The sequence below is a fragment of the Lissotriton vulgaris genome, chromosome 1_1 (genome assembly GCF_964263255.1).
Source record: "Lissotriton vulgaris chromosome 1_1, aLisVul1.2, whole genome shotgun sequence".
NCBI lineage: Eukaryota > Metazoa > Chordata > Amphibia > Caudata > Salamandridae > Lissotriton > Lissotriton vulgaris.
Window position 1 is genome coordinate 1,094,514,647 of NC_141685.1, and position 27,473 is coordinate 1,094,542,119.

The 27,473-nt window shown below is 46.3% G+C and overlaps 1 protein-coding gene across 1 annotated transcript in view; it reads right to left on the reverse strand.

Moving 5' to 3' along the window:
* MEI1 (meiotic double-stranded break formation protein 1) overlaps positions 1 to 27,473 on the reverse strand; it is a 3,731,473-nt gene that overhangs the window by 3,589,107 nt on the left and 114,893 nt on the right. The window contains exon 3 of the mRNA XM_086963480.1: positions 4,230 to 4,280. Within this exon, the coding sequence (XP_086819606.1) occupies positions 4,230 to 4,280 (51 nt within the window). The remainder of the gene's footprint in view (positions 1 to 4,229; positions 4,281 to 27,473) is intronic.

Here is a 27,473-nt window from a genome sequence, read left to right on the forward strand (position 1 = left end):
AATGGTTGAACGGTCTCTGGGGATCATTTTCGGTGGACCTCTTTGCCTCCCGCCTAGATCATCAGCTCCCGCGCTTCTTCAGTTGGAGGCCGGATCCTCTGGCGGAGGCCACAAGCGCTTTTCTCCAAGACTGGAGTCTGGAGAGGGGTTACGCGTTTCCCCCGTTTGCGATGGTGGTTCGCACGGCGACCCGGATCCGCCTATTGAGGGCGGAGACGGTGGTGGTGACGCCTTACTGGAGGTCTCAAGTCTGGTTTCCAGTTCTTTTGGAACTTTCTTGGGATTTTCCAATCCTACTCCCCCCGCTCCCTCATCTTCTTCTGAATCCGGACGGGGAGTGTCACCACCTCATACTGCAGGGATCACTCCGCCTCATGGCATGGAGGCTTTCAGGAGATGCTGGTCGCTCCCAGGCCTTTCGGGACAGGCTCAGGGCCTCTTGGCAAAGGCCTTGGCGGACAGCACATCTAAACGGTACATGTCGGCATGGCTCAAGTGGTTGCGCTGGTGTGTTCAACGGGATTTGGATCCCATGGTCGCAGGAGTCGTTCCCTTGTTAAATTTCCTGGCCGAGTTGGCTACGGACGGGCTGGCCTACAGATCTATCAACGCGATACGATCGGCAATTTCGGCAGCTCACTGCCCGGGGGAGCATCCCTTTGTCTGTAGACTCCTGAGGGGTATTCGTTTATCGTTACCCCCCGAGCCGCGTTACTCAGTTCTTTGGGACGTTAACTTGGTCCTCAATCTTTTTCTGTCCTGGCAGTCTAACAAATATCTTACTCTGAAGGAGCTTTCGGCAAAATTGGCTATGCTTTTGTGTTTGGTGTCCTGTCGTAGAGTCTCTGAAGTTCGGGCTCTGGACATTACAGCGAGGTTTTTTTACCCGGAAGGGGTTACATTCCCACTTGGTCGTCGCACCAAGTCAGATTCCAGGACGATTTCCTATCCGGCCTTCGCGGATGTGCCCAAGCTCTGTGTGGTAAACTGTCTGAAGTCCTATGAGGAAATGACAATTGAGTTTCGCCCTCCGGGCGAACGGCAACTCCTTATCTCCTTGAGAAAACCGCACCATGCTGTCTCTTCTCCCACGATTGCTAGGAGGGTGAGATGGGTCATGCAGGAGGCAGGTATTGATACGAAACAGTTTGGCGCACATTCTGCGAGAGGTGCGATGGCCTCGAAGGCTTTTTCCTTAGGAGCTCGATTAGATGACCTTATGCGGGCGGCAGGCTGGTCTTCTGATTCCACCTTTAAGAGGATTTACTTCAAACCGGTGGTTGAAGTTGCTCAGTTAGTGGTAAGTAAGCTTTGAACTAGCATAATCAGAGACTCCGGTCCTGACATAGAATCGAAATTTGCCTAACATTGTGATGGTTAAGTTTCAATTCTATTAAGGACACGGAGGCGAGGATTATCCCTCCCGTTGCACGCTTGGTGTGAACCCTCCCGTACTTACGTAAGTAAACTATTTTATCTTTTGTGAGAAAATGCTTTGTGCCTGCATTCTAATGTTCTTAACGGATGTGGTGTTGACTCTGTGAGAGGGGGTTTTTCCAATACGCTCACGGGCTGTCGTTATGTTGCAGGACATGATGGAGCCAAGCAGGATTAATGAAGGCGTGGCTTGCGCGAAGACAGAGGAGGTCTTCACAAGATGGTGGAGCTTTCTAGGAGTTAGTGACAGCGAGGAAGGACTACAATGCAGGCTATCCCTTGGACTTTTGGGATTTGATGTACATGGACTGAGTTTTACAGGTTTTCTTGTGGGAGCAAATGATGTTTTTCTCTGTATGTTATAGGGAAATGTCATTTTATTGTTTTTCTGGCTAGTGTGTTTTTTGATATTAGATTAAAGCGGAGAAAGAAAAGCATAATCCTTACCTCCGTGTCCTTAATAGAATTGAAACTTACCGTCACATTGTTAGGCAAATTTCGATTATGCTTTAACTCTCTTCGCGTTATTGACAGCAGCCTTTTTTTAAAACACACTTTCTTTTAACTTTCACTTTAAAAGCGAAGAACTGGCTGTCCCAGGGATCGAAGGTAGACCCTCCGCCCGTGACGGACTTTCTTTGTGGGCTGTCCGGGGGTGACCTGGGCCTCGGAGGGATCGCTCATCAGCTGTAACAGGCGTCGAGTTGTGTTCCTTCTCCTGGACACGGCCCGTAGGAGGTGGGTGTTAAAGCACGATTGAAAGCTTTTGGTATGCTCCGCCGTAACACACCCCTACGCTACTTGCAAAACAATAGTATCCTGCCTACCTGATATGATGTGCTCTATCTCGTCCAAGGGGTCCCCAGGGACAATGAGCTCGGCTTCTACCGGCAGCGCAGAAATGGAGCTCACACTGAGAGATGTCCTTCTGGCTATCCACGATTTTCACTCCTTCCTGAACCACCGAGGGCTGACTATCCACGACTCATAGGCGGCCATTGCTCCTGAGATGAGAACTGGAGGAGCAGATGCGGATATTCTAGACCTGACACGTAGCTATGCTCACTCCTTAGACACCGGAGACTCCCAGGGGCACCCAGCGATGGATGATGTGACTAATGAACTCATCGGTCGGATTTGCGCAACTGCTGACTTTTCTATTCTCATGAATAATGTGCCATTTATCACATAACAACGCCGTATACTTTCGAGGATGGGAAGCGCAACCTGGAGTAGAGGTGACGGCACTGTATTGCTGCCTTTGCTGAGCGCCTGGGTGGCTCTCACAGGCTTATCTGCTTACGGAACTATCGGGTCGGGGAGTTTGTTTACATCTGTTCGAACTGGCCAAGGATGAGCGCTGACTGATTATTGTACTATGTAGATGGCCCCGGTGGGGCTGCAGGGCTCGGCTCACTACTGTGATCTTGGGGGGGTTGAAATGGACGTAAATTGATGCCCGCTTCCCATCTTGGTGGGCTTACATATTTTTCTGGGACGCGGTGGAAGGGGGGGGGTGGGATTGGGGCCGGCGCGAGGGCCTTCCTCCTTTTCCCTTATTCGGGGGTTCTTTTGTTGGGGCGACAGGCAAGCCTATGGGGGGGTGGGGGGTAGGCCGTAGCCTTCCGCTGGTATGAAGGGTGGGGGGTTGGGGGATAGGGCTTGGTTTTCGTTTCTTCTTGTTTCTATGGCCTTTTTCTTTCTCTTGTATCTCTCTCTTATTTCTTATATATCTTAGATCAGACGGGGGGTCGGATATTGTTCATTTTGGGAAGGATTTTGCACTTTGTGCTCATGTTTTTCGCACTGTTTATTGATTCTATGGATAGGGCATCGATATTAGTACATAGCCACTGAATGCTTACATATCCTGTTTTCACTTCCCAATTATACTTCTTTGAGGGCGAGTATCCTGCTGCATAACTTGTAAGACTTTGCTTTATTGTATGACACTGGATACTTCTATTGATGGTATAAGAATGCACCCTCTCAAATCCTGCTATATAGTGGACAAGTTTGAATATAAATCCTGAGGTGGTACATCGATTGGGTGGGCACTGACTGGTGCGAAATGTAATTCCGCGATTGCGTTTCCTGCTTACAATATCGAACGCCAGAATCCTGACTATTGCCATTCCTCTAGTGGATATCATGTCGTATGGCTCGCCCTTTCGGCTATCTGGTCTGAATGTATGACACTTCATCAAAATTACAAAATTAAACCTACGTTATTTTTCTGATGTTTGATGCCAATACACCATAGCGTTTTTATTTCTGGCTTTTCCGCAGCTTAAGGTGGCCTGGAATGTTGTCGATTGTCATAGCGGCCGGCCCGAAGTGGTTGTAGGCAGACGCTGTGTACTATGCATACGATAAATAAAGGTTTAAAAAAAAAAAAAAACGAAGAACTAACAGTCCCAAGAGTCTCTGGGAATGGAGTAACAAAGAACAACCAATCACAGTCCTCAGAAAGAGCTGAATTAGGTCTACTTTTATGTGCCCTCATCATATTCTACAGGTAAATCAAGACCTATCTTTCGAAAAGTATTGGCACTGATAGAACACTGATTTTATTAAGTACTTTGGTGACATACTAGAACAGGAGTTCAAACCAAGTTCAAATGTCTTTGCTCAGAATGCAAACCACCGAACAGCAAATAACTCTTCATTCGCAAGTGCTATACCATGAATAAGTAATGTTGGTAATAATTAAAAAAAATAAAACAATTAAACATTGTTAATAATGGAAACCATTTCTTATCTTACATCTTGCATTAACAATGTTTTGCTACCTTCAGTTATGACGTACAGGGCAGTGCCATCTTCAACGTCTTGCAACATGCCTGAAAATGAACAAGAGAATGAAAATTGTGGGCAGCGTCTTTAAATGCTATGAACATCTTACATAGTCCAAAACCAAACCACTGCAGAAGATTCTTTATAACTAAACATAGACCTTCATCACACAAAACTTCCACATAGATCACCAGCTACTTCAATGGCATAAGCCAACTTTAATTCGATTTTTTGATCAATGGATTTTGGTTGCCCACTTTCCCTTATCTTTCATGTATGTTACTACTTTTGTTTACTGGTCTTTTTCCTCAAAGTTTGAAAGAGAGCATAAGCGCCGGAAGCAGGTGTCACGAGGTGCTGTACCCCCAAAATATCCATGGTTGAGTCCCAAAAGTAAATGAGCATTAAAATGACTTTATTTTGTTTTTTATCTTGTCACATTTCCTGTGTGTTCTAAAACAGAGGCCAAATGTCACTTAGGGCCCGATGTAAGTAATCCCAGATTACCGATTCTTAAATACCGAATCAAACCGATTCGGTATTTAAGAACAGGCAAATAGGATGCAGGTAATTTTACCGAAAAAATTACCGAATCGGTAAGTTTTGGTAATTACCGAAACGGTATTTACGGTATTTACCGATTCGGTAATTGCCATTCATTCTTATGGGCCTGGAGGCTCACAGGAATGAATGCCAATTACCGATTCGGTAAAAGGGGGAAACATTGAAGGGTGGCAGGGAGTCACTTTGTCACCCTGTTGCACCCCTCAATTGTGTATGGGTGCACATGTTGCAGACATACATGCCCTAAGGGCATGTATGTCTGCAACATGGCACTGTTGGAAAAGCAAAAAAAATGCTTTTTCCAAGGTTTTCATTATTTACCACCAACTTGTAGTTGGTGGTAAATAACGAATCCCAAGAGGGGAAAAGCACTCATTTGAGTGCTCCCTACATAGCAAAATCGGTAATTGACCGATTCGGTATTTTAAGGAATCGGTAATTTACTGATTCCTTAAAATACCGATTCAGTAAATTACCGAATCAGTAAAATGCCAACCTACATCTCATTTTCCAAATACCGGTCGGTAACAGCCGAAATTACCGAATTTCGGCCGTTACCGACCGGTATTTGCCTACCTACATCTGGCCCTTAGTATTCTGACAAATTGCTGCATGTTATTTTAGCACGGAGACTTGGGTTTACATTTCTATCTCTTACTGCAAACTGTGAGGATTTTGTAAAGTGAACAATGTGACAATCTTGTTACTCCAGGAAAGGCTGTAGGATTTGTTTTCTTCCAACAAAGCAAAATTTAAATATCTATCTATACGCGAAGAGCACAAACATTTCAAAATGAATGAACAGTTAGGAAAGCACAAATGAACTTTTTTTCTAATTAGGAAGTGTGATGGAAACTAAGATTTTAATAGAATCAAAACAAATCCAGACAATTTATTTGGTGAGGCGCAAATGAGAACTATTTGTTGAAACACAATTCCCACACATTATTGTTTGTGTTATACAGATTTATTAGGGAAACTGCATGTGCATATTTAGTCATCATCTCAATGGAAAATGTGCAGTCTGAAAAAAAAAACTGTGAGCTACCACAACGTTTTAGTAAAATATTTGTGACAGGGTGCTACTACATAGAACACAAGTTACATACAACACCCTTACCACTCTCCGCTGACTGCATGTGGCTGATTTTCGACACTTGTTCTTTGTGTGAGCCTTGGATTTTCAGTATTCCTATGATTTCAGTGATGTAACACTCATGGCAGCACCTCCAGGCTGAAAATTGTTCTAGCACCACTGGAAGGGAGTATGAAATGTTGACTGTTTTCTGTAACGGTTGTTCTCGACACCAAGAAGGTAGTTTGCATTGTATAACAGTCATTTTGCAGGTCTAGTATGGCATTCTGGTTATGGAAGATTCATATTTCAAATGAACTTCCATAGAAACTCGTTAGTACAACCTCAACGTGTTTGTGAATCTTTACCCTTGCAGTGTCCAGTGTTTTTTACTGGTTTTTGACAGTTGGGCCAGTTGAGTGAAATTAACACACTTCTATTTCAGCTCCCTTTCCCCAGGAGGGACTTTATATAATTGTGTCAGTCATTTGACTTAAAGAATCTTCTATACTATTTTGTTTCCCCACTTCCCTACAAAATAACATGAAATACAATTGTATGCTAGCTTTACAAACTTACACAGTGTCTAGCTAGTATTTATTTAATTAACTGAAACAAAAACAAGAATTACCTATAGTTTTCAAAGATTCAATTGTTTTGTATATTCCAAAGAGAGACTGGGATTTTTTGGTGCATTCAGAGGGTGAAGGCGCGAACAAGACAAACTCCCTAAATCTGACACTCCTCCCAGGAAGGACTCCATGATGGTAGATAGAGCGAGAGTGTCGCGGCAGCTTAGGCGATGCGACAAATAAAGGTAAGCCACTAATCTTGTAAATTAAATTATAACTCAAAGTTTATTTGTAATAACAAGAGTTCCCCAGCTTGTATTTCAGCATACTGACACCATCGTCCAATGGCCAAACTGTAGTTCGAAGCCTGAAACCAGAATGCAGAACTTTTGTTCCCCAAAGAAAGCTACAACATAAATGACACAAGTGACAGCATCCTCTTTCAACAGTCTTTTCCCCCTCTCCACGGCACCATTAGACTAAGTACTACGCAAAGCAGTGGTGTACTTTTTAATTCCTTTTTGTCTTAAAAATACATGGTCATGGGGGCGTGGCTAAGCAGCATGCCGTGCTAGACGTGTGGCCCGGGAGCTCCCGGCCGACGAGACCGAAATCCAACAAAAAATCCTACCACTAAACTCCAAAATAACGAAAAACGTGTGGCGGACAGCCCGGAGGCACTTGTGCCAGACGGCAGGTGGTTTGAGTAGAGCCAGGGCAGAGAAATCGCAGTTTTATCCGGCGGCTGGATGGCGACCCAGCAAAGCAACATGGCGGCCCAGTAGTGAGAGCCGTGCCCGAGTGGCAGAGGAGTGCACCGCGGAGCCTGTGCCCCCGCGCCGGTGGAGACGCGGACCGGCGGCGCAAGGAGAGCGGGTGACTTTTCATTCATGACCATATTTGATCACGGTGAGCCCCGGCTGTGCAGGGTGCCGGAGCCTGGACGCCTCCCAGACATCCCAACACAAGATGGCGGACAGTCTGTGAGGAAGGGAGCCACGGTAGACGCAGAAGACATTCAGGGGGAGTGCGGCTCAGGACAACGGAGAGCGATTCCCCCGCGGCGGCCGCCAGCGGGACAGCGAGGACACAGAGAAGATCCGCCGAACTAAGTGGACCTTCCACGGTGAGCCGGTACACCCGCAGCCTTTCCCTGAAAAGGCGGATTGATCAGGCGACCGAGACGGCCAGACCACGGAGGTGGCGCCCAGCTGGACGGCTCCCATATACGGCTCGAGGGACATGCAGCGAGGCCGCCGGGAGAAGGTGAGGGGTCCCCCCTGATGGCCGGTGCTGCCTGCCCCAAAATGGCGCCCACATCGCCGTAGCAGTCGCAAGCTGTGTGGGGGCCTACACAGAACCAGAACCGCTTCAACCCGAGGGGGGCAGCGAGGAAGAGGGAGACCCCTGAAGTGCCGGACAGTAAGGCGACAGGCTGCCGACCCCCCACGGACACGCAGCAATTGGAGAAGCGAGGGGTGGCGGATCAGGGAGACGTTCACCAGCGCCACGTTCGCGCCGCAAGGAGCAGACGGTGGGGAGGTCTGGAACGGCCTGGTAGAAGCAACGCCAGGACCAGAGGGGCACAGAGCGGCCGGCGGCGGAGACGGTAAGCGATCACCTAGCCCACCACGTCCAGTGATATAGAGGCCACCAAGGAGGGGATAACCCATGAACGAGAAGAGCTCCGGCCCCGCGTAGAGCAACTAGGGTGCGCCAACACACGCACACCCTTTCCTAATATGGCGGACTGACCCGGCGGCCGAGAAGGACGGAACACGGAGGTGGCACCCAGCGGCACAGACCTACAATCCTGCCGGAGGGGTACTCGGGGTGGCGAAGGGGCCTCCCCCTATCCCCAGAAACTTAGAGGCGACTGAGGAGGAGACAGCACACAGGCCATCACCTGTGCCCGAGCTATTGGGGATTGATCGGACCCACCCGAAGGAACTCGGACTTAACCCATTGATCGGGTTAGAGGCCCTGGTCACCAGCCGATGCACGGAAGGGGTGTACCCTGAGACCACATAACTGCGGGACTGCGACACGTCGCATCACAGCATCCCCCCACTCATCCTCAAAGAGACGGAGGCCTAAGCAGAACATTGGTGGCGGGGATCCACACCCACGGGGATCACGGAGGCGGCGAAAGCCACCACCGAAGGGCGGCACAAGCCAGCATCGCTCCACGACCGACACCGGTGGGTCAAGGGGTCCGGAGGCGAACGGACCGAGCGGCGCCAGCGGATAAACCCCCAACCAGGACACGCGGGGGAGATGGTAACCATTGCCTGATAGCGACAGCACTGCTCCGCAAGAGGCGACGGAGAAAGCACCGGCCCCGCACGGGTACAGGTGGGACCATAGTCCTTACCGCCATAATACCACCGGCATAGTAGGTCAAACAGTGCCATACCCCTGTAAAACTGAGACACTCCGGCGATCAAGGGGAAAAAAGATCCGCCACCCAGACCACTGAAACAGGGCCCGATGGACAATTATGCGGCGCCAAGGCAGACCAGGGGAAACCCGGACGCACATTCTGAGGGACCCGTAGACTCTGGGACATTGCTTGCAGCGATTCAGGCGTCAAGAACAGACATTCAAGAATCAAGGGCGGCACTGGAAGTCAAAATCGGGGAGGTTGGATCTGAAGTCACCCTCCTGCGCCAGGATTTCCGAAACCTCTCGGCCAGGGTAACGGAGACGGAATCACGCATCGGAGAAGCAGAGGACTCAATCACCACGATCCAGAAAGACATGGCAGAGCTCCAGGCATCACACAGGCAGCTGCTGTGGAAGGTGGATGACGCCGAAAACAGGGCGCGCCGCAATAACTTACGATTTGTGGGAATTAGAGAAGGGATTGAGGAGAACAAAATGTCGGCGTTCCTACACACATGGCTCAAGGAAACCTTCCCGGAAGCGCAATTCTCACCGTGCTTTGTGATTGAAAGACCACACAGAGCATTACTGGCGAAACCACCGGAGGGGGCGAGACCCAGGCCAGTGATCGCACATTTCCTCAACTTTGCAGATAGAGACTTGATCCTGAGGGAAGCGAGGAAACTAGGAGAGATCAGGCTGGAAAACACCAACATCATGATCTTCCCAGATTATAGCCAGGAGGTGCAGAAGCAGAGACGCTCATTTGACTCAGTAAAGGCTAAACTCAGATCATTGAACATTACTTACATGCTGCTCTTTCCGGCAAAACAGAGCAATCTTCTTTAATCACCCGGAGGACGCTTGGCAGTGGCTCGAGGAGAGACCGATCTTAAATAGTAGGGAGACAGCAGGCCGCGAGGAACTGGAAAAATCAGTGAGAGGAAAGTCACAATGGGGCCTGCCTAAACAGCAAAGAAAGAAATATAGAAGGACATACTTTCGTGCCGCAGGCACCCCGTACCGAACACACACATCTGCGGGGGGGAGGAGGGGGAGATCGGAGTCCCCGGGCGCCTCCGGAACAGCTGATCCACGACCTCGTGGGTCCCGAAAACAGACTTGCTCGGAAATGGACGGCGAAGAGGATGTAGAACTCAGAGACTCGGACGCCGAGGAGGATGATGAGCTGGACACCCATCAGAACTCTGTTCACCCCCTAATGACTGTGATTCGCAATTTGGAGCAGGAGAACTCCGACAAAATCAGCGGGGCGGAAACATCTACACAGGACTCACACTCTTGAATACGGCTGAAGTGGAATACTGGAGACGTCGGCCGGGGAGACCTGCGGCACGCAAGTTGACACCACCCCTTTCTTTCTTTTATTCTTACTTTTGTTGGGGTATCTGTTGACAAGTTTCAGATTTACTTGATATTCAGGTCTTGTTCAAAGTTACGTCTGGGTGTTTAACCCGGGGTAATTTGTTACATTGCATCCTGCCGAGGCGGGAATTGTGAGGCATAACTGAATAGAGGGAGGGAGAGGGCGGGCGACAGACCGACCCCTACTGAAAGCTCGATCCTCCATGGGGTTGAGTCTGGATGGGGAGGAAGGTGGGGAGGGGGGGGTCACGGGAAGGGATGAGTTCAACAAGTTGGGGTTGGGGGGGGTGGAAGGGAGGGGACAGCCACAATCATATGAGCTGAAGCACCACTACTGGCACGCATCTCGGACATCCACGAAACATGAAAGTCACTCCAAGCTATGGCAGGTACACTAACTGACCCACGACAGGAAGACAGGGGCGTCTCAATCCTCACATGGAATGTCAATGGCCTGGGATCCAGAATAAAGAGGGGACTGGTGAACGCATATATCAAGAGAGTAGCTCCAGACTTTGTGCTCCTGCAAGAGACACACCTGAGGGGTGAAAAATGCACATTTATAGCGAGAGGGAGATACGCGGTACTGACTCACGCGGGGTACACGGCGGGTTCTAGGGGAGTAGCGGTGCTGATCAACAAATCATTCCCGTTCAACGTAACACGCACATGGAGCGACCCACAGGGCAAGTATGCAGGGGTACAGGGAATATGGAGGAGGCAAACGTACACGGTGATGTCGGTCTATGCTCCACCGAAACTACAGGCGCGCACACTTAAGGCTATCGCATCCATCCTCCTAGAGACAGCAGACACAATACAAATAGTGGGAGGGGACTTTAATGACGTGATGTCTGAAGAGCTAGATCGCACAGGGCCAACCCGGAGGGGGGGGGCACAAACAGCGCTGGCGCAACACATGGTTACCCTGGGTCTCACAGACATTTAGAGATGGCGACACCCCTCACAAGAGGCATACTCCTTCTACTCTGGGGCACATAGAGTATTCTCAAGACTGGACTACATATTTATAGCTAGGCAATACCTCACTGTGGGCGACGAGGTGACTTATAAAGCGAGAGGAATCTCGGATCACTCGCCATTATATGCGAAGGTTGGGGCGAACAGGGGGAAGAGAGGCTCAGAGTGGCGCCTGGCAGCTTGGGACCTCCAGAAACCGGAGATCATAAGAGGACTTAGGGCCGACATTACAGTGTATGTGGCAGAGAATGAAGGATCGGTCAGCTCCGGGATGACCTTTTGGGAGGCAATGAAACCGGTTTTGCGAGACAGGGTAAAGAGTAGACTGAGGGATGAGCGGAGGAAGCAACACGCAGAGACGGCCGAATTAGAAACTACGATACTGCACTTGGAGGAGGAATACCAGGCTTACAAAGGGGAAAATGTCCTGCGACAATTGCTGGACAAACAGCGGGAGTATAGGGAGATAGTTTCAAATGAGGCACGGACACAAGCATTGGTGACCCTCCACCGGTTGTACGATGTGGGTGACAAATCGGGCAGTCTCCTAGCATGGTTAAGCAGGAAAGAAAGGGCAGCTAGGTGGGTAGAGCAGATTAGACGGGTAAAAGGTGACTTGGTGAACACTGAACAGATAGCCGACGCCTTTGCATCCCACTACGAATGCTTCTATAAGGCAAGAGACCTCGGGACGGACACGGAGGCATTGCACTACATGGGAGAGGTAGATCTGCCCACACTGGCGGCCGAAACTAGCTCGGAGCTAGAGGCGGAAATCACACTAGATGAGATCTCGGAGGCCATAAACAAACTCAAAACGGGGAAGACACTGGGGCCGAATGGATTCCCGGCTGAATTCTTTAAAAGCACGTCGGATCTGCTGACGCGACACCTCAAAGCTTTATACGCTGATTCCTATAAGGAAGGATGCCTCCCACCGGATCTTACATTGGCCACAATAGTCCCGATATACAAAGAGGGCAAGCCCAAGGATGAGTGTGCCTCGTACCGCCCCATTTCCCTCTTTAACTTGGAGGTGAAGATTTTGTCAACGGTTCTGGCTACTCGCCTGAGGTCGGTGATCCCTGATCTCATACACGCGGACCAATCTGGATTCTTACCGGACAGAGCGACCAAGCTCAACCTCAGACGCACACACAACTGGCTCCAGGAAGTCAAGGACAGGGAGGAACCCCACTGGTTTTTATCCCTGGATGCCGAAAAAGCGTTCAATGCAGTACACTGGCCCTTTCTTATGGCAGCGCTTCAACGGTTCGGCCTAGGCCCAAAATTCCAAGGTTGGATAAGGCTATTGTATACAGCCCCGAAAGCCCGTGTACGGGTGAACGGCAGACTGTCCCGAGAGTTCCAGGTGTCTAGGGGAACGAGACAGGGGTGCCCACTGTCCCCTCTCCTGTTCACACTAACGATTGAAGTCCTGGCGGCCAGGATTAGGCAAAACCCGGACATTAGTGGCTTCGCCTGGGACACGCGAGGAGGACCACAGGAAAAAATATCCCTATATGCCGACGATGTGCCGTTATACATCACAGAACCCGAGAGCTCGATTCCGGAACTGTTCAGGGAACTGGGTGGCTTTGGAGCAAGGGCGGGCCACACCATTAATTGGAACAAGTCAGTCCTCTACGACCCACAGGGGGCCGACAAGTGGGGGACTTTACCGGAACAATTGCTTACCACTGCAGAGGGGTTTCAATACTTGGGGATATATGTAACTCGGGACGAGACGCGTTCCTTCTACAGAAATATAGAGCGAGTCATGACCAATGCGGTGGAAGACATGAACAGATGGAGGAAATTGCCGCTCACCCTACTAGGCAGGGCTGCAATGTATAACATGATTACCCTCCCAAAATTCCTCTATGCACTTCAGAATGAGTACTACCCACTCCCGGCCGCCGCACTCCCCAAAATACATGCAGACCTCCGTTCGTTCTTGTGGTTGGGGAAACAACCTCGAATTGCCCTCCAGACACTCCAAAGGCACCAGTACAACGGGGGCATCTCATTACCTAACTTAGAGGCGTACTACTGGGCGGAACACCTGACACCCATAAATGACTGGATTCACACCCCGGCCGAACATCCGACTTATGCACTAGAGCGGCACAAGCTGTCACCCCATAACATACTTTATTACCTGTATGGGGGAAGGGCGCGGAAGTCGCTCCTACCGGCAACATTGATCACACTACGGGCATGGACACGAGCTACGAAACGTATGGGATGGGCAGGGAAACTGACTAGACAGACGCCGCTATGGCAGTGCCAATGGCTACCAGAATTACAAAAACTGAAGGGATTCCAAAGATGGGATGACATAGGTATCTCACATATTGGGGATGTGATATACAAGGGAGAACTGAAATCATTCAACTGGCTACAGGCGTATTTTGGACTGCATATTTCACAACTTTTTAAACACACCCAGTTGGCACATGCATGGAGAGCGCAGAATATCACACTCGCGGACATACCGGAATACGCCCCGCTAGAAGGTAGGCTCCTTCAGCAACAAATGGTACACCAGGTGGTCTCCCTCACATACAAGACACTAACCAACAACATGCTAGGTGACTTAAGGAAATTGAGGGGGATCTGGGAGGCAGATGTGGGGGAGATGGAGGACCTAGACTGGGAGATAGTCCTGATGCACCCCCGGGAGGTAGCGATCAAGTCCAGGTTGCGACTTATTCAGTTAAATGTTCTGCACCGGACGTACTTCGATAGAGTACGTCTCCTTAAGACAGGGAAAATAACAGATCCCATGTGTCTCAGATGCCAGCAGCAGCAGGGAGATTTTTACCACACCATATGGTCTTGCGACAAGATACAAATATACTGGACACACATCTTCATAGAATTAGGGGAAGTCTTGGGTGTGGAATTGGTAAGGGACCCCAAGTTGGCATTGTTGGGCATGACAAATGAGGTAGACCTGCCACGCCCGCTACTCATCTTCCTAGTTCTGGCGCTAGTGGTGGCTAAGAGGGACATCGCGAAACATTGGGGTGCCGCAGAGACACCAGAGGTGGAGGAATGGAGGAGGGGCTTGGATCTCTACATGGTGGCAGAAAGGGTGACATATAAGGCCAGAGGCTGCCCCAGGAAATTTCGAAAAGTGTGGGCAAAGTGGAGACAATATCATGGTCTTGAAGGGGGACCGTAAAGTGTGATAGGCGGCCCACCGTGGGCAACGAACAGGTTTGGGACTGGACATGATTTTGCAACGACATAGAAAGTGGAAGGGAGTAGCGCCACGGGGCTACGTACGAGAGGAGTAATGTTATGCTATGTGGAATGCTGTCGGCAGGGAGGGTTCTGAGCAGTGTGAGACCCCGCATGTGGGGAAGGGGAACCCTTTCTTATGGTGCAACGAAAGGTATGATGGGGCAATCTACACGTTGGGGAATGTTTTCTTGGTTTTACAGAACACAGTTGGGGGGGGGGGGGGAGAAAACTATAAAAAGCAGGGATTTGACGTGACACGGGAAGCCTGCACGGATATTTATATGGCATGTTTTTGGTGACTGGTTAAGAATGCGCCGCCCGACCCCCGGGTTGTGGGCTTAAAGGCTGTGTCACAAGTTCTAACCTATATATGGATACGGGAGTTAAAATGGAATTTATGTGCTCAAGGCTGCAGATATCCGTGTACTTCCTGCTGCAAAAAATAAAGTTTTTAAAAAAAATACATGGTCATGTTTTCACATATCTGTGTACTATTGTCGGTTAATGTTCCTTTGACAGCCCTTCAAAAACAAAAACATTATTTTAAAAAAATCAATGACAACATCAGTAGTGATGGTCCCCACCAGCAAATAGTACGCCCATTTTGAGGAATAACCTGATAAAACAATGAAGTATCCTCTATCAGGTGATAAATTAGCTAGTGAACCTGCAAAATCCATGGCTAGGTTTTTCCCATGCTCCTTCTAGAAATTGTACAGGCAATAAAGGTGTATCACTTCATTTCCAATATTTGTTTGACAAAGGGCACAGACCACAATTGCTCACATACTTATCTACTACAGACCATCAAAATGCTTTACGCAGTATCTTCTTGAGTTGCAGTACAACCTAAATGTCCACAATGTGCCACAACTCTAATTCTATCACGTAACCCAACTGGCGGAACACATTTTCCATTTCTAAATAATATATCTGATTTAATGTAGAGTTCATCAGCCACTTGCATAAAACTATGCAACTGCCCTTGCAGATACATAGAACAATTTCATTGCTTTGAACATTCTCTTTCCATTCCTCCCCACTTAAAGCGCCACTACAGAACACCTCTCTAGCCACTGCAGCTACAATACACTCCTACTCTGAAACATTTCCCACATGCATACTCAAAGACGACCATGATAGACAAGCTGCTCTAACTATTGTTTTGCCTACGACATACTCCACATCAAAACTGAATTCCGGTAGTTTTAACATTATTCGAATTATTCTGGGTGAAGCATTTTTTGTTTCTTTCTCCCTCAGTAAAGTGGCCATCGTTTCTATTTTTACACAATTTAAATCTTGTAACCCTGACATACAAACCTTTTAATTGCGCATGAGCACGCCAACGCTTCTCTCTATTGAGCTACATTTCAGTTTGCTTCTTTTAGAGTTCTGGAAGCAAATTTAATTGTGTTCTCAGTCTACTTGGTATAATATTGCATCCATTGCGCTAGTATCCAATGTGATGATACATTGTGCTCTAGAAATATGTTTTTAATGCATGTGCATTTGCCAGAAGTTCCTTTACACGCTTACAAATATTTGGTTCCACCTAGGCTCACTCAAATTTCTCATCATAGCAGTGGTCTTTCAGGAATCTAGAATAATTATAATTTAGTAATATGAATGACCTCAATTAGTCTCTATCTTTAGGTTCCAAGGATTTTTTAACAGTGATAAATATAGATAATTTCGGAGCTTCTTTCTCTAACGGGACCCGGTGGTGTGCAGCACCTTGGTGTATGGTGGTAAAACATTTTGCTTTTCCTAATAAGGTAAAAATGTCCTGCATCCCGGGTAAAGGGAAGATCCAACCACAATACATTTATCAAAGGAATGAATGTTGGCACATATGCTTACAGTCCCCGATCCTTTTTACCATTATAACTGCACTAATCCACTTTGATGCATTCACTTGTTCATTAATGCCCTCATCCTCCAGATCTTTCAAATGCTTTCTCAGTTCCTCAAATATGCTAAAAGGTACATCCCTCACCTAATGCAACTCGCACAACATTTTTCTTTACTGCAATTTTATGTGAGAAGCGTCTTACTTCCCCCCATCTTTTCTGAGCGATACCAAATCATACTTTCTTAAAATGTCATCCACACCCAAACTCAATTATTGCTTTTCTACCAACAGTATAGGAGTCTCTGAATTATCCCCTTTATTCCGTGGGCTTCCCATCCTAAATATCTCTTTCATTATTTGCTAAGTGGATCTTGGTGTAAAATATTCTATCCTTAAATTGAAGGGCAATCTCAAACATCCCGACAAGTGATCCCAAGTCTGGCAACATCTTTAAATCCACTTCACCGCCATTGCATTCTCTAATGTAACCTTTGAGGAATGTGTGACTAAACGGCCACCCTCATCTATCGCCTTCCTAACTTTGGGGTCCATTACGATGTCCGCCCGCCGACGTAACAGCAAATGGGACCACCCATAAGAGGTGTGGCGGTCCCACCTTGGCAATCAGGATGCGACCGCCAACCTGGATGTCTTATCTCGCATTATTAACATAGCAGCGGGTGGTGCTGTAAGCACCACCCGCTGCAATGTCAATAATGCATGGTGTGCATTGGCATGCACAACGGGACAGGCACCGCGTGGTGCCTGCCACCTTGTCCATGCCAATGCTGGGGGGTAACAATGGTAACCCCCAAGTACTGCCCCCCCCCCCTCCTGGGGGCCCGCAACAGCCCCCCGAAGCAAAATCTGCATGCCTTTCCATGGCTGAGTCTCTGCCATGGAAAGTCATTGTAAATGCCAAAAGGCACCGCCACCATATTAGGGGCCTTTTCCGCCCAGTGGGGAATCTGACCGGCGGACGGTCTTTCAGTCCGCCGCGTAGCCCCTCGCCATCATAATGTGTCGGGGGTGATACGGGTGATCTGCTCACCATCCTAATGGAGGCCTTAGAGTGGGGACTTTCTGGCATTACCATTTATATATGTTTAACCATCCCGCCTCCCTAAGCACTTAGTTAAGGCAGATCATTGTAAGGGTTTCTTAGATTTTTAACTTTATGTGCGTTTTGTCTGGATCCCACCCCTTTATCCATCAGGGTAGGCTCCCAAGTATTCCATTGGAGTAGCCGACCCACCACTAGAGAATGCAATGGTGCGTTAGGATAGCTGATATTGAAGCATAACCCCAAGGGGGTGTTTGAGGCCATACCTTTCACATTTTTGAAATTTCTGCATTTGGTTTGATTATGCCTAATTGATAACTAGAAGGTGATCCAGGCTTGACACAATACAATGTAATTTGCTAGGTTTATGGGATTCCCATAAGTTTAGGTAGGAATCCTAGTGTAACATAAATTTGCCTTATTCGCTCTTATGTGTTTTGTGGGCTATAATCATCATTCGCTGGCATACAATAATAACACTCAATAAATGAATGTCTAGACAGTGCTTTTTCATTAAAGGAAAAATACATTTATTACACACACACTAATAAATATTACACATGGATACACAAATATATACATAAGGCAAATAGAAATAACTTGAGTGACATTCTGCAATCACACTTGACCCCAAAAAGTCAGGACCCCCAAAATCACAGTACACTCACATCACAAACTAAGGGGTATCACTTTAATAATTCAGGCAAATTTGCTTGTCAAATTTCACCACATGAAAACACAAATAATCCACATGTTAAAACCACCATCATTTTATGTACGTATTAACAATGTTTAAATGAAATCATTAATGTCAATAAAGCATTTCAACATTGATCAAAAATAGCTGTCAGACGTATTATGTCAATAAAGCATTTTGAAATGAACATAACATCGGTCTGTGTCTTTTTTCTATCCTTTAAGGCCACAAAAGAATGCAGCCATTGTAACAGCCCCTAGACGGTGCTGCACTCCATGTGTCTATATCTTTTTTTCTAAACTTTGAGGCCACATAAATTGCATTTCCAGAACTAGCCCCTAGAGAACAATGAACTCCCTGCTGAAGAGCAAAAGCTCCAGCCTTGGGAATGCTTTAAATAGTAATGAATATTCTTGTAGTGTAGTTCCTATATTCCCAATAGGCTCTGCGCATTGGAATAATATATCCTATAGATTTGATGGAGGACTTAAGTCAATAGGCCTCTCTCGAATATACTAAACTTAATAGTGAGTGCCATCTAGCTCAGATGTCACTAGAAACTTTCTCGAATTCACAAGAAGGGATTAGTTTCTGACATCCGCATAAACATGACAACTGTGTTTCCCAAGAATAAGAATATATCTCTCAGAGTCGTGGAAACAATAGATAAGTATTTCACTCAGTCATTTGTGCATGCTTCGTTTCTACAAAGTTGCAGAGAAATAGTGAGACGGGCGTTTTCAATGAAAGGTTTATTGAACAGTCTTCTTTCTCATGCAGGAGAGGTGAACTGCTACAATCGTTAGGCTGAATGCAAAGTTTAATGTGTGCAGCGAAACAGTAATTTGAAATAATACTGTAAGAGCATTGTATAGTTTCTAAGCCATATAAAAATACATACATAAATAACAGACTAAAATACTCAACTGGTGCTTCTAAAATACGCCTACACCAATGAACCCAACGTAAGTCTAGTACGTGGGAAGAAGTAAGTATGGTCTTTTGCATAGGTTTAGTTTTGCCAAGAATCTACCAAAGGTTTCTCTAGATTCTAATCAGCTCCATACCTTTAGAATGAAGGAGGTCTGGTATTTCTGTCTCGGGACTCGATTTCCCAACACCCCGCAGGGGGAGCCGGAAACACTGGAGCTGGATTCTCAGCAGAGAAGGGCAACTTCCTGATCAGTGCGTCAGCTGGAGAGTCGTCTTCCTTCGGCACTTGCTGTAGCAAGCTGCGTAGGGCAAGTAGGTCATTGAACTGCTCCGAACCACTGTATCTTGCTATAGCAAGTGAAGGTATATTTATACCATGAAGGGGTTTAGGAATGCCAGCATTGACGTAAAGTTGGGCATATGAACGTCATGAATGAAACCCTGGGGAATAGTTGTTCATTGTAAAGTAACTGAGTTCTTGGAGAAATCAATATTCAAGCAAGGGGAAGTCCCTAACGCTTAAGCTGGTTTTCCAAGAAATCGCTGTGACGTTTGATGAACAGATGTAGCATGGGCTATGCCTAAACAAGGGCTGGATTTCGTATGCCTATATGAGGGCACCGAGATTTGTACCTATATAAGGCCATGAATCGGGAAAATCCAATCGAAATCTAAAACGCCATACAACACACACTCCACTTTCTTATGTACGACATTGCTAAGTTCTAAACACATTAAACATATCTAAACATGATGTGTTAAAAACCCACCAAAAATACATAAAAGTGCATTGGTACTGTTTGTACACGAAAAAGCAACTTGTGCTATACGCATTTAGAGCAATGTTTCATTCTAAGCATATAGGTGACATTTTCAAAATGCTATCTGAATGAATCACGAAAATACATGTATGAAATGGCTCGTAAATACAGAAAAGAAAAGGTGCCGAAACCATTTCATGACGTTCTTAGGACAAGATCAAATATTGTCTCTGGAAGAATTCTAGTTCTCTATGAATAGTTCTACTTTAAGCCGATTACTTTGTGCCAAAAAATGAAACATACAAATTGGTAAAAACAAAAGTTAATCATAGAAAAAAGAGTACCAAAGTTAGAACTGTGTTTTGAAAAAATGAAGGTTGAATTCAGAGTCTCTCAGAACACTGTGTGCCAAATCAAAAGTCAGTGTTATTGTTTGGAGAAAACATCAAATCTTCTAAGTCTGTAAAGAATTTGTCTACCATTGTAGGTGAAAGTTGGATTACCTTGTTAAGAAGATCAACCGCACATAGATGTGAAGCATTGCCGTCAGAATTGGTCGCATTGGCAATGTTTGAATTGGAAGGTACCTGCGTGCCTGTTTCCTCTGGTACCTCAGCAGTAGCATTTTGCGTCTGTGAGATCTCAAAGAATGCCGTCATCAGAATTGGTAGCCAGCGGGGACAACACTGCGCATGGGCCTTTACCGGATCCAGCAAAGTATCAACATCCGTTGGCATGACTGATGGGGAGTGTGAGGCAGGTGTCTAACACTCATTCTTCTCCGCATAGCATGATAGAACGTATTTGCGACTGACCATGTTGCAACATGACCAAGTCCTGTACCATTATGTCTATGGCAGAGGATACCATGCTGTCCAAAGAATACATCCTGGACGACAGTCGTTAACCCATTGTCAACTACAGAGAGAGTTTTCTCTAAATTAATACGATCAATTTCTCGTATACGTTCTGCAGTCTCTGCTTGTGTAATCTTCCATTCTTCATTATACAATGCAAAGATACCGGCATATAGAAAACGTTTATGACGCGGTTTAGTAGGTCCTGGCAAGAAGTCCCTTAAATCAGCGCCATCTTTAAGTAAAGATAAGTATTATTTTACATCCTTTAGTGTAGATCTATGTAGCCATTCAAGGCACAGTTTCCCTACACTGTATGTTGTTACTATTCCTGGATGCTGTCTCTGAACATATCTTGGATCTGGCCTAGTGAATGTGAACCCCCGTGTTTTATTCAGGAATGTATCATGACAGGTGTTTGTGTCTGTGGGCCAGGTTAACCATTTTCCCAATCTGGATCTGTTCTTCTGTGAAGCAAAATAGTATGTACGTCGACCTCCCTCTCTGAAGTGTTGTCACTAAGTTGTGTAGGTGCAGGTATGGACAGTTTGTTTAGGTCTTTTATCTTGGCTAACCCAAGACCATATGTCTGTTGGACAGTGTCATTCAAAAACATAATTTGCTCTGGGATGATGCAGGCTCTAAATAAAGCTTCTATCCCCTGCACTTGACAATCTTTTGTGCCCCAGACAGTTTTTGTCTCAATGATGTCTTTCCAAAAGTTGAAACCGAGAGAAGGCAGCTGAGCATAAAAGGCAGCAGAATAAATTTGTTTGTTATTTGTCAACATACTTTTCATTCCTGTCTTATTAACAATTTAAAGTAAAATGATTCTGGATTTGAAACATTAAAACCTGAAATGTATGGACATTTTCCATGATATGTTTTTGAGCTACCCTCAACAGTGTTCCCATTGGTTATACATCAGTACATTTCTAGGGTTTGCAGATTTGTGCAAGAAATGATGACCATAGTGATTATAACAATACATTTGTTCATAATCTGATGAATCTTCTAAATATTCATGATTTGTAAACTTTGCAGACATTTCCAAGTCTGACATCATATTATTAACAGTCTCGAAGTCCCAATCATCAGAAAAGGTACTAGATGAAACAAAGTCTTTCAAGAAAATCTTGAACCGGTGTGGAATCTTCAACAGCTCTGGCGGGCCGAAATGTCATATTCAGTTCTGTCCCAAGCTATACCACCAGGTATAGGAATGGCTGTGATGTTCACTGATGACAAGTCTCTTTGTTCACGATGAGATGATTTGTGTGGCTTGAGTAGTAAGTTGATGTTCTTACTTGCTTAGTCCTTGTTAACAAATCTTCCATTTATCAGCATTCCCAATGTTATTACCAGAGTCAACCAAAGTAGAAGAAAAGTACCCCCAACACAATTAAAAGTTCAATCCATGGTGAAACCAGATAAGTCTTTTCCAGGTGTTGAAAAAGGTCTGTTGCTTGTTCTTTGAAAGTTCTTTTTACTGCCGTCGTTTCAGGCTCGCTGTGATCCTCAGAAAACGTATCAAAGTTAATGAAATAGCCAGAGGCAGTTCTGTCAAATTGTATGGATTGCATTAGGATTCGTTGAAATCGCTGGAACCACTTGATCACTTATTACATTTGTGTATTCAGATGATACTGCATTGTAGACAGGTGTTTCTTGACAAACTGTTATTTGGGTCTCAAGAGGTACAAGTTCCATAGCTTTGTTGATTAGTACTTCATTTCGCTCTGCAGATTCTTCAAAGGTGATGAGTCTCTCAGTTTGAACCTCTTGGATTGTAGCCAGATTAGGGCGTCCGCTACATTGTCGGAGTCCACTTGGCCTACTGCTTATGATCGGCCACATGATGTGGTTTGACCAGGTCGATGGACACTAACCTGTTCTCCTTTTTACCAGCAAGGGGCGGCAGTAATACTGTTCTTGATCCGTGGATTGCTAGAACAGGTACTGGTTGTCTGTAATAAGGCCCAAATTCTTTCTTGTCCGCGATCTTCTCTCTGACTAGATCCCCAAGCTTAGGAATCCAGACAGGTCTGGCTGGGACGGTCGGTTTCTCTTCAGTAGTTGTTGGCTTCAGGAACATGTTACTTTGTTTCGTTCTTATTTCATTTAAGTCCAGTAAAACAGCCAAACGATATTTGATATCAAAGGGTTTTTGGTCTACCACTGAAGTCTGACAATCAAGATCCCATATTAACATTCTGGTCCCAAAAAGAACTTCATATGGAGTGATACCCCCTAGAGAACTTCTTGGCAGATTGTTAAGACCACGTTGGACACTTATTAGATGTTTGACGCACCCGTCACCGAGCCTAATACCCTAGCTGTTATAGATTGCTTTATGTCCCGGTTCTTTCTCTCCACTACCGAATTTCCCTCAGGATGGAATGGACTAGAGTATCGCTTTGCAACGCCCAATTTGGCCATGGCCTCCTTGTAAGCTCGAGAGCTAAACGCAGGACCTAGGTCAGAATGTAGTGTGCCAACTGCGTATGTGCCAATAAAAACCCGCAAATCTCTTATAACAGTTCGAGCGTCAGCCGAGTGCTTAGGCCACATCCAAATTAATCTTGAGCACAAATCCACTGCGACCATGATATATTTATAGTTACAGTCCCTCTGTAAGGTACTGTAATGGTCCCGGTAAACGCAAGCTGATGGTTTATTTGAAATTAACAGGGGCGTCTGTGCAGGACGTTTTACTGTAGAGACTTTCATCTTTTGGCAGATTTCACATTCCAAAACATAGTTTCTGGTTTGTTCCTCATGCGCGGCCACCAGTATCGCTGTTTTAATAATGATACTGTGGCAGAAACACCTGCGTGTGCAGAGGCGAGCCCTTCATGTGCTGCTAAGATTAGTCCTAATCTATGTTCCATGTTTGGTACTACTCTATCCCCCACTCCAGGGATTCGAGCAAACGGAACATTGTTCGCATCAGTTATATATGAGTATTTGAGTAGAAAGCCTTTTGGTAATATTTTACCACTGTCTTTGCTTGAAGCATTGACAGCTTGCATTATTTTGCCGTCTATTTTTGTTTTTGAACAAGTGATTGCAGCTACAGAAGCCGTTTGCGCAGCTGCCTTCGCGGCTTCATCAGCCAATGAATTCTCTGCAACGTGAACGCCATCACGTTGATGACTCAGAGTATGTATCAAGTGAGTGTTTTGTAGTCCTTGTCGTAACTGAACTACTTGTTCCCAAAGCAATTTATGCTTGATTGTGCCACCTTTTGCATCTTTGTAACCGTTTTGAATCCAGCTTTGCGAGTATTCATTGTAAGACTGAACACAATAATACGAATCGCACACTATGAGTGTGGGGAATCCGCAATCAGGATTTCCAAGCGCCAACTTGAATGCTTGTAGTTCAGCTCGCTAAGCTGTAAAATCTCCTACAGATTGAGTTTTACTTACCATTGGTCGGAATTTGCCATTGCGCCAACAACCTTTAACGATTGCGCATGACGCACTATAGGCTTTTTTACCCCGTAGCGGGTTAAGCTGATCCGTCAGTATAAATTATACATTCATACTGTTCTAGAGGCAGAATTTCAGAAGGCAGAGGACATTCTTTTTTTTTTTTTTTTTAATTTTTGAAAACCTTTATTGTGCATCCAGGAAAGAACAAATACGGGCCCACAACCATCCGGCCGGCCACAGATACTCATGAAGCACCAGTGCATGCAATACGGCGACACAGTAATACGTCATTACCATCAGCAAGTATTTAAGAGTCACACTGTAAAAAGCCGTGATACCATGTCCCAGGATCAATGAAGGTTAATTTTAAATTTTCTGTGCAGCTATTAAAATTAAATTGTACGGTTTCTTAATCAAGAAAGAAAAATAGTAGGCTAAAAGGGCAAAGTCCGTGTAGGTGGAACATGACATTAGCTACAGGTCACCACGTAATCTAACAACCCAACAATCAAGTCCCCACCAGGCGGTATGGCAGGTAGATGTACACGCAACAAGAATCAGTCCTAACATCCCACCCAATATCCGCCGCCACCCATCCCCTAGTATGCCTAAACACGGGCCAAGACAAAAGAAAAAGGAAGAACAAAAGTGAAGAGAAAAAATAAGGCATCATAGAAACTAAAACTAGAAACTAAAATTCTAACCCCCCACCCTACACGCATGCAGAGGCTACGGCCTACCCCCCCCCAGCAGTGTGTTTGTCGCCCCATAAACCCGAAATATAGCAAGAAGAAAGAAGGAAAAGAAAAGCAAGGAAGAAAGAAAGAAAAAGAAAAGGAATAAATATAAACCTGTGATATAGGGAGCAAGAAAAGAGTATTCTATTCTATAACTCCCACGAAAAGAAGAGGCCGGGAGGAGGGCCAAGTACACATACTCTCGGTCACCGCCGGCCCAATAAATAACCTCCACCCCAATAACATCAGCAAATAGATTTGGCAAAGTTTTGGCAATTAGGGAGAGTCACTTCGAGATATGCAAACGAAACAGACCGAAATCAATCCCTACCCGGTCCCCACCCGCCAGCGTGTCAATTCACTAAAGAAATCGCCTAGCCCTGGCCCGATCTTGGACGTATCCCCTTGCCCTCCCTCCATGAAAGTCCAGCACAGTCCAAGACAAAGAGACAAAATGGCCGCACTGAGGAAGGGGGAGGTGCGTGAGCACAGAATGAACGTCGCCTGCCCTCGAGAAGTATGTTTCCCTCGGTTAGACGCCCTTTCGATACTTTCAGGTGGTAAAAGTTCCATAGCAGGGAGATCGGAGTCCCCAAGGAAGAAGCAGGCGAGGGGGGCGAGAGAACATGCTTCCAGTGTCCAAAGCAGCGGAGATGTTGAATGAGGCAGATAGTCAGTCTCGGAGCGAAGGGGAAACAAAGTTGCATCAACAGACCTGATGGGTGGCCGTGAGTCGCTACAAGTGTCGGCAATAGCTGCACTAATCTCGCCATGAGCACTCGGAGACATTGTTTCACAGATAGTCAGTAGCGAGGGCAAATCCAAACCTTGTCGGGGACAGACCCCCTGCTCCCGACCCAGAACAAGGACACAAGCATCAACCTTCTCACCCAGTTTACAGTAGTTGTGTGCCATCTCTGATCGTAGTTCCCCCAAAGAAGTTAAAACATCTCTGTAAGTCCATTCAAGCTGCGGTCTCCTTAGCTCCGAATCCCAGGAGGATGAGTGAGATCCGGCCCCCTGCTTGAAAGTAAGCTCGCAGTTCCAGGGTGAGGGTGTGCAGTCTTCCCCACATAACAAGTAAGCAGGCATCGCCATCTCGCCCACGATCCACTGTAACAGCTGGGGGGGGGGAAGGGAGGTCGCAAGGCACGACCGATTCGCAATAATCTCCTCCGGATTCTCCAGGGTCACCCTCGGTCAGCGGTATAGGCAGGGAACCGCGACAGCCTGGTAAAGTAGGCAGAGAGGAGGGGGGGCTCACCGATGTCAGGCAGAGCAACGACGGGAGCCAAACAACACTACAGCAGCTCCGGACAAATGAACCGCAGATAAAACAAGTCTCCAGCTCGCCCTCGCGCTACACTGTGAATGCGCGTTAGAACCCTGGCGGCATACGTCGGCCGGTCCGTATCTCGGCATGGGCAGCACTTCCCAGATGTCGTCTCCGAAGTGGGCAGATCGTCCGTCTCGGAGCCCGCGAGGGCCGGCAGGGCGCTGTGGTATGAGCGGGGTCCAGGGCTGCGGGGCAATTCACCGGTATCTTCTGTCACCGGGCGGGTGGAGAACTCGGAAGAACGCTGGCAAAGTCAGCTCAGCTTCCCGCACGTTTCGCCGTAGTAAACCTCAGGATAGCGAGCAGGATTTCGGTGCGGGGCTCAAGGGCCGGCGGAGCCGAGAGACTACACGTCCGCTCCGATCGCCATCTTGGCTCCCCCCCCCAGAGGACATTCTTGTTCGTATTGTTGAAATGCTTGTGTCTTCAAATATGGGTCAAAAAAGAATTCAACATCTGTTCAGCAAGAGAATTAACCCATTTTATCTATCTTGGATGTAAAGCTTTAGCATTTGGAATGCTCGCCTTTGTCACTGCCTCTAAGGCAGGAACAGGTGTAACAACCATAATGCGCTTACCCTGTGCGAGGGCTCTCTCTTTTGCTACTGCAGTTTGAACCGCTGTCAGAAATTTTTTGTTGATGTGAATTTCATTTCTGCTTGCGTGTACAAGTGTGATTTGTAAGCGATTGGTACTTTTTCACCTTCGTTAATAGTTAAGCAGGTAAATCTGTATTGTCCTGGAATGATTCGGATCACTAAGTTGCGTACCTTAACGTGTGTTTGTAAATGTTTTCTTGCTAACATGTCTGTTTACAATGAAAGGAAAATGTCTGTGTGTTTTGGTGTCCAATTAACTGTTTTGAAAACAGGTTTAATTAATTCGTAGAGAGGTTTAACCCTTTCTGCGTAATTCAGAACATAAGTTCTTCCGAAATGTAGGAAACCTAGAATCGACTAGGTTTTTCAGCGTTTTTGGAGGTTGGAGCAGCGCACATTTCTCTAGAAAGTTTGCTGCCAGGCTTTTGCCTTCACTTGATAATTCATATCCCAGAAAAAGGACGTTTAGATGGGTAATTCTAGATTTTTTTTAATGAATTTATACCCTTCAGAGGCGAACCCCAGTATAATGGTGCCTATCCAAGTCATCGTCTGTTAGATGGATGTCATCTACATATGATTTTTTTTTTTTAAATGTTTTTATTTTCTGCAATAGTCAGCATGTCATGTACAACAATTCACTCATTATGAATTAAATTGTTTCATACATTGTAAGTTCGCAGCAAATAATATGGAGACCATTGCATTTTCTTTTACGTAGCATCCCGAAATATTCGTAAATCCCCCACC